At 50.4% G+C, this 13,350-nt stretch overlaps 1 protein-coding gene across 11 annotated transcripts in view; it reads left to right on the top strand.

Moving 5' to 3' along the window:
• The window catches only part of CYFIP2 (cytoplasmic FMR1 interacting protein 2), a 148,657-nt gene that overhangs the window by 33,136 nt on the left and 102,171 nt on the right, over nucleotides 1-13,350 (top strand). For all 11 annotated transcript variants that reach the window (XR_014830982.1, XR_014830983.1, XM_021076694.2 and 8 more), the window contains exons 6-11: nucleotides 1,522-1,703; nucleotides 3,415-3,511; nucleotides 4,779-4,907; nucleotides 7,437-7,541; nucleotides 9,708-9,799; nucleotides 11,585-11,702. Coding sequence is in view for 9 of the 11 variants with exons in the window: in XM_021076694.2 (XP_020932353.1) it covers nucleotides 1,522-1,703; nucleotides 3,415-3,511; nucleotides 4,779-4,907; nucleotides 7,437-7,541; nucleotides 9,708-9,799; nucleotides 11,585-11,702 (723 nt within the window). In the remaining 2 variants the exon portion in view is untranslated. The remainder of the gene's footprint in view (nucleotides 1-1,521; nucleotides 1,704-3,414; nucleotides 3,512-4,778; nucleotides 4,908-7,436; nucleotides 7,542-9,707; nucleotides 9,800-11,584; nucleotides 11,703-13,350) is intronic.

The following is a 13,350-nucleotide window of genomic DNA, read 5'->3' as shown; positions in this document are numbered from 1 at the left end:
GCTGGTTCTTATGGTTCTGTTGGAAGCAGCTCAGGAACGCAGGCTGAGCACTTAAGGTGCCACTCTGTACCCCGGTGGGAGTCCTGCCGCACACCCTGTGCCCTCCTCGTGTCCCACGTGTGGTTATGAGCCTTGCGAGGAGTCTTGCAAAGCATGGCCCAGCGTCTGCCCTGTGCCTGGCTCTGCACTGGCCCCCGGGTAGGGGCGCTGGGAACATCTGGGGAAGGTGCAGGTTCTGCCCATGCTGACTGTGCCCTGTAAGTGTTTTAAGTCCTCTGACACCTTCAGTTTTCTCACCTTGGAAGGAATGCCTATTTCGAAGTTTTCCATGAAGCTAAATAAGGTCTGTGTGTCGAGAGCCCTCACTCCAGAGCAGGCTTAAGGAATCTCAGCTGCTATGATTAGCATCGTGGACTTGCCTTCGGGGAGCTAAAGTCTTGGGAAGGCAAGTCCAAGAGAGAAAAACTACCCTGAAGCTCAGTAAACTGAGGGCCTCCAGACAAGAGGCATTTAGAGAAGGGAGGAGCTGGAATAATCGAGCACTTTGCTAAGCAGTAGCCATTCGTGACTATCTACATGAATGAAAATTAAATTAGAAACGCAGCTTCTCTGTTGCATTTGCCATTTCAAGCGCTCGGTACCCACCTGTGATGAGTGGCTGTTGCCTTGGGCAGTGCAGACACGGAAAATTTCATCATCCCCAACGTTTTGTTGGACTTAGACTCTGGAAGGAGAAAGTGTGGCTGGATCTGGTCTTAGGAGGCCTATCTCCTTTCCTTGCTTAATTTTTCTCAATAGCACAAGACACATTCTAGGGCCGCAGTCACAGCATATGGAGGTTTCCAGGCTAGGGGTCTAATTGGAGCTATTGCTGCCGGCCTACACCACAGCCACAGCAACACCAGCTCTGAGCCATGTCTGCAACCTACACCACAGCTCACAGCAACCCCAGGGCCTTAACCCACTGAGTGAGGCCAGTGATTGAACCCACAACCTCATGGTTCCTAGTCGGATTCGTTTCCACTGTGCCACGACGGGAACTCTGATAGAGAGAATTTATTCTGTTTCCTGTCATCCATCACTAGAATATAAGGTCCTTGAGGAGGAGATTATTTTTTTTCTGTTTTGTTATGTGCTTCATGCCAGGGCCAAGAATGGTACCTGGCACATAGCAGATGCTCAATAAACACCATTTATTGGATGAATGAACCTCTTTCTCTGAGCATCTCTCTCACCCTCCATCTCTACCCCCTTATTGTCTGGAGCCAGCACTGTCCTAGGTGCTGGGATACAAAAATGGGTAAGACATTTCTCAGCAAGGGCCTGGTCAATGAGTTGATTGGTTTGACACCCTTGGGAGCAGGTTCTGGGCTCCCCTCTAGAAATCAGTTTATGATCTCGGGGCTCCTCTGAGTGAGAAAGACCTATGGGCGGATTTGCCATTCTCTAAATGTCTGGGCTCTGACTGGGGCCCTGGGAGCCTTGACAGCCCCGTCCTGACCCACTGCCCCCTTCCTGCAGCGCAAGGCCATCGAACGGTTCTGCAGTGAGGTGAAGCGGCTGTGCCATGCCGAGCGGAGGAAGGACTTTGTCTCCGAGGCCTACCTCCTGACCCTGGGCAAGTTCATCAACATGTTTGCCGTCCTGGACGAACTGAAGAATATGAAGTGCAGCGTCAAGAACGACCACTCTGCCTACAAGAGGTCAGGGCCCCCTCTCCCACCCCCTCTTCCTGGGCAGCTGGCCACTGGGAGGAAGAGGATGGAGCCCTTGTTACAGCCTCCTCCTGGCAACCAAACTAGCCATGCAATGCGCAGACACAGCAGGGTTCGGCCTGTCTCCGTTTTTGTGGTTTAAGGGATAAGAGGCAAAGCTGACCTTGGAGAACTGGTTCTTTGCAGGGTTTTCTGTCTCAAGGTGCAATCAAATCCTCATTTGCCTCCACTGTGGGACAGCACCATTTTCTGTATCCCATGCAATCTGAGACCACTAAGATAATCATAAATGGTCACGGTAGTCGTTCTCTGTAAGAACCAGAAAGCCAGTTCAAACCACTTATGTAAAAGAAGAAACTGGATTGGCTCCCAGAGCACAAAAGAATTGGTGTACCCGATCCAGGGACTCAGGTGATGTTGGTCTGGTCTCCCTCGCAGCTCTCCTTTCCTTAGTATTGGCTTCATTCCCAGGCAGGCTCATGCCCGTGTGGCCGTTGCTCCGGCTTGGGTGGTGTGCTAATCCCTCTACCAGTCACTGTGTGTGTGTTGTTGGGGGGCGGGGGGTGCTCTGATGAGAGAAGTGCTCGCCCTTAGAGTCATTTTTGGGGTCATTGTCAGCTCACAGGGAAGAGGAAGGCTGAGAGTGGGGGAGGGGCCGTTCCTCTCCAGACATTGGGACACAGCCACTCAGAAGAGGGGCAGGGCAGCAAAAGCAACAAGTATTCTCTGTGCTGGTGGAGGCTCAGAAGAGCTCCAAGGTATCTGAATACGTCTCTTGGGAAGGAATTTCTGTTCATTGGTAAAGGGGCCCCCTCTCCTTCAGCCACATCCTTCTGGGGCTCCAAGGTAACCGGAGAAACCAAACAAAGACGAGTCCTCATCCTTTTATCCTTCTGAATGAATTGAAACCTGGGAAGACCCAGAAGACAGAGCCCCATTCAAGCCTGACTCAGGAATGGAAAATTTCACAAAGATTTCATAGGCAGTTCATCTTACAGTATCTCACCCCCAAATCTCCCCAGCTTTGGTCAGTTCCTTCCATCATGGTCACAGCTGACATAGTCTGTGGACCAGCCAGAGTCCCGGGAAAGGCAGGTGCCTCCTCTGTGTTCCTCGGTCCTTCGTGACACAGGCTGTACCACCTCCACCTCCAGGTCAGGCTGGAGAAGACCCAGTGCTGTGGTTTTCTCCCTTGAAGTCTGTGTTCCTCGCACCCATCCCCCCTCCACCTGCCAGCCCATCAGGTTAAACAGACTTTGCTTTCTGTACAGTATCTTGCTCTGTACAGATGCTGAGGTTTTCCTGTAAACAGCATAATGCACAACAAAAACAAAGCATCCTGTCCGTGATTCTTCTCCGTGACTCACTGTGCAGGTCCCTGTAAGGCACAGGGCTGCCCATTTCACTCTGTCCCACCACTTTGGGCTGTGGATGGGAGGCAAGCTGCCCTTAAACTCTTCTCGTTTGAGCTTCAGTGCATTCTTGCCTCCTGGTTTCAGGTACCCTTATTGCAAAGGTATAAACAGCTCCAAATGAAATAACTCCCCAACACGTGTTCCTTTGAGGTTTGAGTCACTTGTGACATTTGTCCCCTTAACTTTGGGGACAGTGTGATCTGGGTTAGGTGGGAATGGGAGCTCATGAGGCCTGGTTTAGGCTGCCATGCTTGACCTGTCTTCTCTGCAACCCCGTGTCCCAGGGCGGCACAGTTCCTGAGGAAGATGGCAGACCCCCAGTCTATCCAGGAGTCGCAGAACCTGTCCATGTTCCTGGCCAACCACAACAGGATCACCCAGGTGATGGCAAGCCCCCCCCCCACCCCACCTGCTGTGTTAGTCCTGGCCCGGCTTCCCAGGACCCGTGCCAGAGCCAGGAGATTGGGGTGGGGGCATGAGGAGTCCTGTCCAGATTCCATCCCCACTGCCCTACTCACACTCCAAGCTTGCCTCCCCTCCCAATCACAGACGCCCTTTCACCCTCTCCTGAGTTCGTTCTCTGAAAACCTTCTAGCCAGCATTCTGCCCCTGCATCGGTGTAGACTAAGAACTTGGGTTCTGGAGTTTGACCTCATCCTGGGCCCTCCACTTACCCACTGTGAGGTCTTGGGCAAGGTCCAAGCCTCAGTTTCCTCATCTGTAAAATGGGGTTGTTATTTTGCTTCTCTTAGAAGAATCCACTCACAGGACTGTGGTGAGGATCAATGAGATACTGTATAAAAAGCCCTTAGCGTGTAGAGCCCGACAGGTGTCAAGGACATACGAAGATGTAGTTATAGTTCCTGCCACTGCTTTGCCAGGGTGTTTCCACTCGGCTGTGGCTCTCAGGCTCTGCTGACTTAACAAAACATGTCTTGTGCATCTGTCAATTCACCCTAAACAAGCACCAAGAAGAATGCCAGCAGTCCCCGGGCCAGAACTTGAGGGGGGTCTTCCACCTTTGAAGGGTTTCCAGGCTCAAATCTCTCAGGATTGCTGCTGGCTTTGCTGGGCCCTCCCTGCTCTCTGTTATCTGGAGGTGGCTGCTCGTGTTGATGCATCAGGTTTCTTTCCCAGGGACTCAGCCCCATGCCTGAGCCCACATACACCCCACAGGGGCCCAGGGGAGAACAGGGGGCCTAGAGTGGAGACCTCAGACGTTCTCTCATGGGAAATGTTTTTGTGCTGCTGTGTCCTGTCGGGAGGCAGACATTTGCTGAGCCAGCTGTCCTCCACTGGGCTGGGTCTTCCTGCCACATCCAAGGAGAGGTCCTGGCTCAGGCCACACCCTCAGAACTAAGCTGAGATGACTGCTGTAAAGCCGAACTGCTTTTCAGCTCAGCCTAAGAAAGCACTTTCTAATCATCAGAACTGCCAGGAAATACAGTGGGGGGCCCCAGGGGCGAGGGGTGGGGGCAGTTCCCTGTCATAGTCGATGTGCAGGAGCTCTGACCAAGCATCCATCGTGGGGACGTTGAGGAGAGTCTCGAGTCCCCTCTACAGTGTGTGTGTTGGGAGGGTGCTCCTGGGAGGTGTGTGTGAGGAGGATGCAGGACAGGGGATGACCAGAGGGGGCGCTGCTGTTTAGTGTCTCCATCAGCAACTAGAAGTGATCCCGGGCTATGAGGAGCTGCTGGCCGACATCGTCAACATCTGCGTGGATTACTATGAGAACAAGATGTATCTGACCCCCAGTGAGAAGCACATGCTCCTCAAGGTACAGCTCCCTCCATCATGCACCCCAGGCTGTGGGCTTGCCCTCTCACCTCCTTGTTTAAAAACTTTTCTTTTTTATGTAATGCCCCTGACCACCACCCCGTGGCATATGGAAGTTCCCAGGCTTGGGGTCAAATCGGAGCCGTAGCTGCAGGGCTACACCACAGCCACAGCAACGCCAGATCCCAATCATGGCAGTGCCGGATCCTTAACCCAGTGAGCGAGGCCGGGGATCGAACCCCATCCTCCCGGGACACTATGTTGGGTTCTTAACCTGCTGAGCCACAATGGGAATTCCCTAAAATCATTTTGTGAAGCTATTTCTTCTTGCTTAAGTATTGATCTAGCTCTTACTGTACATAGTGCTTTGTAACCTGTTTTTTTTTTCCCTTACAATGACTATGTACCTTTCCAGACATCATTAAGGCTGTTTCTACAGTATGATTTTTAATGGCTGCTGGGTATTTCATTGTATGGAGACGTTGTTATTTAACCAATCCCCTGTCGTTGGATGTGTGCTCGCTAAACTGCATGGGTACTCTCACAGAGCAACCTTTGTGTGTGTCCACACTCTTGTGAAGTCAGACATCCTGCAGGAAAAATTGCCACCTCAAAGGGAAGGCAGAGTCTTCAAGCTTCTGCTATATTTTGTGAAAATGATCACATTTGTTTTGTCAGTTTACAAGTTTCATTTTCAGATTTCCAAGTCATATTTATTATTGTAGAAAATCTGGACCACATAGGAAAGCACAAAAAAACTGAACCTCTCATAGTGTTTCCATCCAGAGGTGACACTTTTAGCATTTTGATGTTTGTCCTTTTCTGTTTTCTGTGCTGATGTATTTTCAACATATGCCATATATATATATATATATGTTATGTCTGTAATTGTATCCCATTTCATTAAATGCATTTGGACTATTATGTAACCCTTAAATAACGTCCTATGGATGAGCTTTCATTTCTTTTGCCATTATTCTATCATTAGCTGCCTAGGTTATTTCTAATTGCTCTCTAACAGCAGTAACACTGAAATGAATAGCTTCTCCATGTTCTTTAGACACACTGCATAGCCCCTTTTGATCCTCTCTTCCCCAGAACCTCGCCTTTCAAAGTTCCCCTGGTGATTTGACTTTTTCCCCTCTTCTATGTCGCCTCTTGCAATTCCAAGAATCCCGGTCCTGTTGGTGTTCCCTTCTTTACGTTTCCATCATATCTTGAAGAAGCTTTCAGGACAGAGTGGCGTGGTGACTTGTTCACTCTGGCTCCCTCTGCACAACCAGAAATCCAGAGAAGTCACCCAGAGGCCTCTGTCACCTCTGGTGCTTTGCTTGGGCAATTACCATAACTCTGCCTAGAATTGCTGCTTCCACAAACTAGCTTGCTGCATGCCAGCCCACCAAGCATTCTTAGATGCTGCCATAAAACTCTAACGCCCTTCTTTTCTCCTGCATGCTTTTAATCCTCCCATGTCTTTGCTTCCCAACCTTCTTCCCTCTCAATGCTCTGCCTCCTCAACCTGGTCTCCTGCACCATTTTGCGGTTGCAGTCTCTAGGCAGTGAACTCAGTGGCCACCAGGGGGCGCCCTTCACCTTAAATGGAAAAGTCTGGGGCACACCCTGCACAGCCATGCAATGCAAGTACCTATGGTCCACTCTCTTAGGTGCCAGACATGCCTTATCCCTGGTCACATAGCAACTGGGAGCGGAGGGAAGCTGCTTTCATCCTGTCTGTTCAGACCCCCTCGGGCATGCTGTACATTTGACAAAAGGAGCAAAATAAGCCAGCTTTCAGGAAGCTATTATATAGGCTAGACTATTAAGAATCAGCCTATTTATAGGGCATTGTTGGATGAAATGTGTTCCTTTTGTTAATGAAGTCACCAGCGAGACGCCTTAGGAATCTTTGTTGTAGTTTCTCTGGGGGAAAGGATGAGTAGTTTCATGCTCATTTACCACCTAGTGAGTATTCTTCAGGGCCTGTGATGGGTGAGGGCCCAGGAAAGCAACACCAGCACCACTCAGTCCTTCCTCTCCAGAAGGATCTAAGTGCATAAATATTGTCATCACGTCCCTGTTCAGATCCTATCTCTGCAGCTTGCTGTGTGACCTTGGCAATTTGGCTAACCTCTCTGGGTCTCCAGTCCCTCATCTGTAGAATAAGGTTATTGTGTACAATTGACTCATGAGATTGTTGTGAGAAATAAGAATTAGGCCTGTTCAATCCCTAAGCACAGACCCTAGGCCACGGGAAGGACTCAAAAAGTGCCTGCCATAATAATATATTAAAGAGTCCTCAGCATTTCTTCACAGAAATCAAGTTTCTGGTTTAAATTAGACCTAAGTATCCTTTTTTTTTTTTGAAGACACTTGGGTTTGCATAATAGAATGTCAACCATGGAGGCGGGGGGTGGGGGGGGTGGAGACAGGTGTGTGTGTGTGTACACATGCCTAGATCTGCTTTTTTTGGCTTTTTGAAACATTTCCAATGGCTATGACTGGCTTCTGGTCCTGCCTCTTCTCACTCTAGGTAATGGGTTTTGGCCTCTACCTGATGGATGGAAATGTCAGTAACATTTACAAACTGGATGCCAAGAAGAGAATCAACCTCAGCAAAATTGATAAGTTCTTTAAGGTCAGCGCTGGGGCTGGAGCAGGGGCTGGGCAGGGGGCTGGGTAGGGGGCCAAGGGGTGGTCTCTTGGGGAAAGGAATGAAATTAACTGGCAAGCAGTGGGGCCTGATGAGTGAACTGTAGCTGGGAAGACCCCAGGAGGAGAAGAAGAGAATGACAGGACCTCAGCTGCCCTGAGTAGAGGAATCCACATTGTCTAAAGCCCCTGAGAGGCAGGCATACGCCTGTCTCAGATTCAGCTGGGATTCGGCTGGGAGGCCTTACAATTCTTTCCACATTCTGCTTTTTCCCTTTCCTGATATCCCTCGCCATCTCAAGAAAGAGGTGCCGCCCAGAAGGCCCTGCCTGCTTTCATTTTCAGTACAAATCAGAGCTCACAGAAGCAGCAGGACTGATGACTGGATTTTAAATTGCCTCACGTTTGCAAGCTCACAGCCTCTCCTGGCCCACTAAGAGGCCACCTCACTGGCTCCTGCCTCTGGGCAGAATGCCTCAGCGGCATCCCGCCTGCACTCAGACCATTCCTGTGCCTCAGAGATTTGATCTTCTGGCCCCAAATCTTTGACCATGAGACCTCGCGGTTTGCCTTTGAGGTTTTCACAAAGGGATTTCCTCCCCTGGAATTGAATGCCGTGCTGTCAGTTTATTCTAGCATCAGGCACTTCAGGCCTGGATTGGAACCTCTGAGGTCAGGACACGGGAAAACCAGGCTTACGTTAGAAGTGGAACCTGTTGAAGGTGTGGCCGGGCCTGGGTCCCACCAACTATGGGAGGTTAAGGGGGAAATTAGTCACCAGAAGGCGTCCTGTGGCTTCGCTTGGCATCTTTTCAGGGCTGGAACGTTCCCTTTTCTCTGGAGCTACCTGAAAGGAGAGAAAGGCTTATCTCGGGAGAATCGGCAGAATCTGCCTTAAGTCCGCACGAATGAGATGGGGGTGGAGTGGACGACCACAGCCTCACCTCATGAAGGCCTGGGTTTTAGTCTCGCTCTGCCGCTTCATAGCTGGATGACTTTCCGAAGGTCACAGAACTTCTCTGAAACTGAGTTCCCCAGCCCCCAGAAATAGAAATGCTAAGAGTATCTACTTTGTGGGGTTCCCTTGAGAATTCATGAGATGACATAGGTGAGTCAAAGCCCTGGGTTATAATCCTGGCTCCTTAGCATCTAGCTGATCTGACTTGGTGAAGGAAAAAAAAAAAATCACTTCAGCGTCAAAGCTTCAGTTTCTCCATCTGTGAAATGGGAATGATAGCAGTACTGACCTCAGCCAGGTTTTATATGGCTTGAGATACTGGTTCTGCTTTGTTTAATGGAGTATTTTTAGAGCCACTTTAGGTTCACAGCAAAATTGAGCAGAATGAACAGCGAATTCCCATGTGCCCCCCATTCCCAGTCATACACCACCTCCCCCATGATCAGAACTCCCCGACAGAGGGACGTGTTTGTTATCATCATGAGCCTGCGTTGGCACATCGTTACCACCTGAAGTCCATAGTTTGCAGTAGGGATAACGCTTGGCACTGTGTGTGCCGTGGTTTTTGACAAACGTGTAATGGCACATGTCCACCATGATGGTATCATGCAGAATAGTTACCTGGCCCTAAAACTCCTCTGGTTTTGAGGGGCTTGGCACAGTGCCTAGTATGTCTGGACCAGACAGTGACCCCCAGCCTCCCCTCCATTAGTCCCGGTGTTAGGATGGGCATCCTCTGCCCCCTGGTGTTAGGTGTTAAAGGTTTTGGGTACTTCACACTGTGGTTTCACAGAAAGGCCACACCTGGCCTGTGGCATCCAGGCACTCCTTTCGAGTCCAGAGTTCGAAGCAGCAAGGATCCTCTAATCTGAGGAAAAACAGAGCAGAAAAGCACTGTGCCTTGGGAGGCAGGCCATCTGGTCCTCATCCTTCGTCTTTTCTGCTGCTGCTCGACCTTGGACAAGTCACTTTGCCTCTCTGGGCTCAGTTGCTGGAACACTGGGACAGTTGGAGGCAGGAGAGGACCAGTGTGCTGGCTGGAGCCCTTTGTGGTTCCAGGGTCACAGGGTGGCATCCTTAGAAGCCGAAACTGGGGGTCGGCCTAGAGGCCCACATGGAGGCCTGTCTCCCTCGGTGGAAGGCAGCTGCCCGGCCCCTCCGGTGTCTTATGCACTGTGTCTGCTTCCTTTGCAGCAGCTGCAAGTGGTGCCCCTTTTCGGCGACATGCAGATAGAGCTGGCCAGATACATTAAGACCAGTGCTCACTATGAAGAGAACAAGTCCAAGTGAGTGCCTGCCGTAATGTCTCTCGGCTCCCGCGAGGACGCCCAGCCCGGGCAGGGGGCCGAGGGGCCACTTCAGCCCCTCCCCCCTCCCCAGAGCCCTGGGCAGGTGGATTCCAATCATCCGATCACTGGTGCCTGCAGAGGGGAGCAGCAGACAGTGCTCTGAGCCTTTTGGCACCCACCCTTTGCTGCCAGGGTTCGAAAGGGCTCAAAGCACAGCCACGCCCCTTCTCTGTCCCTGTCTTGGTGGCGCAGTGGGACAGCAGGAGTCCTCCTTCCCCTGAGAGGGGAGAGGAATGGCCAGCCCTCAGTGGTCCAGCGGAGTGAGATGGCCTTGACCTTCATCACCCTGGTTCTCTCCTCAGGTTTTGTGTCCATGCAGTAAGTATGCCCTGGAGGGTATGGTTCTGACGGTTTCAGCTGTGAAGGGGGTTGACGCCTCCCCTTGGGTTCTTTAATAAACCACCACTCTAGGTGACCTGTGCTAAGATCTGGGGGAGTCGGTGCCTCCTGTAAGTTGGGGGACATCTGGCTGCAGTCTTGGAGTCCCTTTGATCTCTGGCCTTGCTAAAGAGGTTTCTGCCTGCATTTCCAAACTAAGGGGGCCGTTGACCATCCTTTAGACAGGGGTGAGCGTGTTAGGGCCTTAAACTATGTGAATGGAGTGTCCTACAGTCCAGCAGCTTTAAGCCACAGCAGGTGAGTCCTGCCAGGGAAAGCTGGTTCAGTGTCTTCCTACTCCGCGGGCTGCTAGTGTGTGAGGAGGTTTTCTGGGAGAAGCATGGAGTCCAGACTGCGGAATTCACTTCCTCCTTTTTCCCTGCGTGAATTTCCAACCACCTGAGGTTGGTTGGGAGTGGTGATGTGACCAGATGGAGGCCAGGAGTTTGAGTGTGCCCGTCTTTACGCAAGGAATTCAAAAGTCATTCCATGAGGAAGTCTGCCACTGTTCTGAGTATGTTCTCAAGGGCCCTTTCGGAGCTCCTTTTGAAAGGGTATATTCTCTCTAAAATGTTTCTCTGCCTTCTTTGGTGCCCATGCTTAGTCCGTCCCCTGGGTCACCCGGCCCTGGATGGCAAAGGAGAGGGAACAGGGTTGTCTTTGTTCTCTTGGGGAAGGAGAGGGAAGATTCTTACTCATTCATTTCCTCCCCAGTTTAGGATGTTTTCCCAAAGATCTATGTTTTAGTTGAGCGAAGAGTTGAAGAGCAAGAAAGGAGGAAGTGGGAGAAGATGAGGGCTAGAAAGAGAGAGAGAGCAATGCCTCCCAGGATGGTGTGTTTTCCCTCTCCATGGAGAGTTTCCGTGTTGCCAGCTCACTGTTGAAAAAGAGGGACGGTTCCTTCCGTTTCTCTGGCCCTGCCCCAAGGCCGCCTCCAACGCCAGCTTCAGTCGTAGGACGTAGTGCCGTCAGGGCCCGTAGGCAGGTTTGGAAGGTTGCCCCCCTTGCTTTGTCTTTGCTCAGATTCCAGCCCTTTGCTGCAAGGCCCTCCTTGCGCGTATGGCCGGTAAGTACTGTGGACACTGGATATCTGGCAAAGCCTGGGATTGGATCTTAAAGGAGGCCGTCCCCAAGCAGGAGGAGGAAAGGCTGTTTCAGTCAGCCTGCAGTCCCCATGGCGGGATTTAGCGGGCTCTCTTGCTGGTGACTGGGACACCTCTTGGTACCACCCAGGGGAACCGGCCACATTGGCTGAGCACCAGGAGCAACTGGTGATGGAAGGAGGCTGCTCCTCCCAGATGCCTAAGACCAGGACCCACTCCGACGCCGTGATTTTCTGCCCAGGTGGACGTGCACCCAGAGCAGCATCAGCCCCCAGTACAATATCTGCGAGCAGATGGTTCAGATCCGGGATGACCACATCCGCTTCATCTCCGAACTCGCTCGCTACAGCAACAGTGAGGTGAGCTCCCTCTGGCTGCTGGGATGGAGGCCCACGGGGGCCCAGGGTGAGAAGGGGTAGGGACCAGCCAGGAAGGCGGTGAACATGAGGACCACGGAGAGTGGAGGAGTGAAGGAGCACACCCTGGCGGCAGGTGGTGGCGGGCAAAGTGGCCACGAGCGTGGATTTTAGAGCCCAACAGACCTGGGTTTGAGTCTGGGTTCTGCTGCTGACAAGTTATTCAGCATCTCTGAGCCCCGGTTTCCTCCTCTGCAAAATGGAGGCAATAGCGTCTGGCAAGGTTCATTGAGAGGATTAAACAGTATGATGCGTGGAGAATGCGTTACGCCTAGCCGATCATAACAGCCCAGGAATTGTTAGTGTGTACGTGATCTCAGCCATCTCCACCCTGGGTAGAAAGGGAAACAAAGTTCCAAAAAATCATGCTCATGGCACCATTGAAATATATCTCTAAATTTAATTTGAACGTTTTTAATTCAGTGACGTGGCTCTTAAATTCCTTTAGATTTCTGTTGCCTTCTGGAAGCTCTCCCTGAACACCCAGGTTTTACTAGGCACGTCCCTCGGCACTAAATCATGTGGATCTTTATATGTATGTGATTCCAAATCATATTTACTGTTGAAATATTTTAAAACTACAGTGATACCAAGTTCTTCTTGTGGCTCAGTGGTTAACAAACCTGACTGGTATCCATGAGGATGTGGGTTTGATCCCTGGCCTCGCTCACTGGGTTAAGGATCTGGCATTTCCTTGAGCTGTAGTGGCTCAAGGTTATGGCTGTAGTGGCTTAGGTCGCAGACATGGCTTGGATCCTTCAGTGCTGTGGCTGTGGTATAGGCCAGTGGCTGCAGCTCTGATTCGACCCCTAGCCTGGGAACCTTCATATGCCATGGTGCAGCCCTCAAAAGACAAAAAACAAAACAAAACAAACAAAAAAACCTACAATAATAAGTCATTATTGTCATAAGCCAGAAAGTACAATTAGCGACAGAAGAAGGTCACAAAAATCTCCTCTGATACCATGGATTACATTTTTACTGGCACTAGAGTTTTTCCTTTTTTCTTTTCTTTTCTTTCTTTCTTTCTTTCTTTTTTTCTTTTTTAATAGACAAACATGATCAAGGAACAAACCTCAGGAAAAATAGAGATAGGCAAAAAGAGGGGGAAATCAATCATGTAAAATTCTACCACCCAGAACCAACTATTATTAACATTTAGTTATATATATTCTTCTGGATCTCTTTCCATATAAGAGCTTCTAAAGAATGTATACATTGGTTTATTAAATACAGTTCTGATGTGAATTCCTTTTTTCACCCTGAGCTCCTGTTTAACTCTGCACTGCCCCACATATGCTCACTGGCTCCACCATGTGGCTGGAAGCCATAGTTAAACTTTCCAAAACCCCATCTGGAGAAATGTCTTTGATGAAAGGGCAGTGTATTTGAAATGAGGACAAGTGCAGACACTGTGGTCATTAGGTGAGTGGCCCACCTTCTTAGGAGGGCTCCCAGTGGACATGGACCAGCCCAAACTTTTGGCTTCCTTAGCCATATGTGCCAGAGGACTGAATGTAAACTCTGCAAATAATTTAAATGCTGGATCTGCCTTCATTCCCTCTCCAGTTTTGGTGTGATTTATGAATGA

Source organism: Sus scrofa, chromosome 16, assembly GCF_054392235.1.
Source record: "Sus scrofa isolate SSC_HxYL_T2T_F1_AM1 chromosome 16, Sscrofa_HxYL_maternal_Yorkshire_Landrace_v2.0, whole genome shotgun sequence".
Classification (NCBI taxonomy): Eukaryota; Metazoa; Chordata; class Mammalia; order Artiodactyla; family Suidae; genus Sus; species Sus scrofa.
The sequence above is the reverse complement of the archived record's forward strand: the minus strand, read 5'-3'. Positions and strand labels throughout refer to the sequence as shown.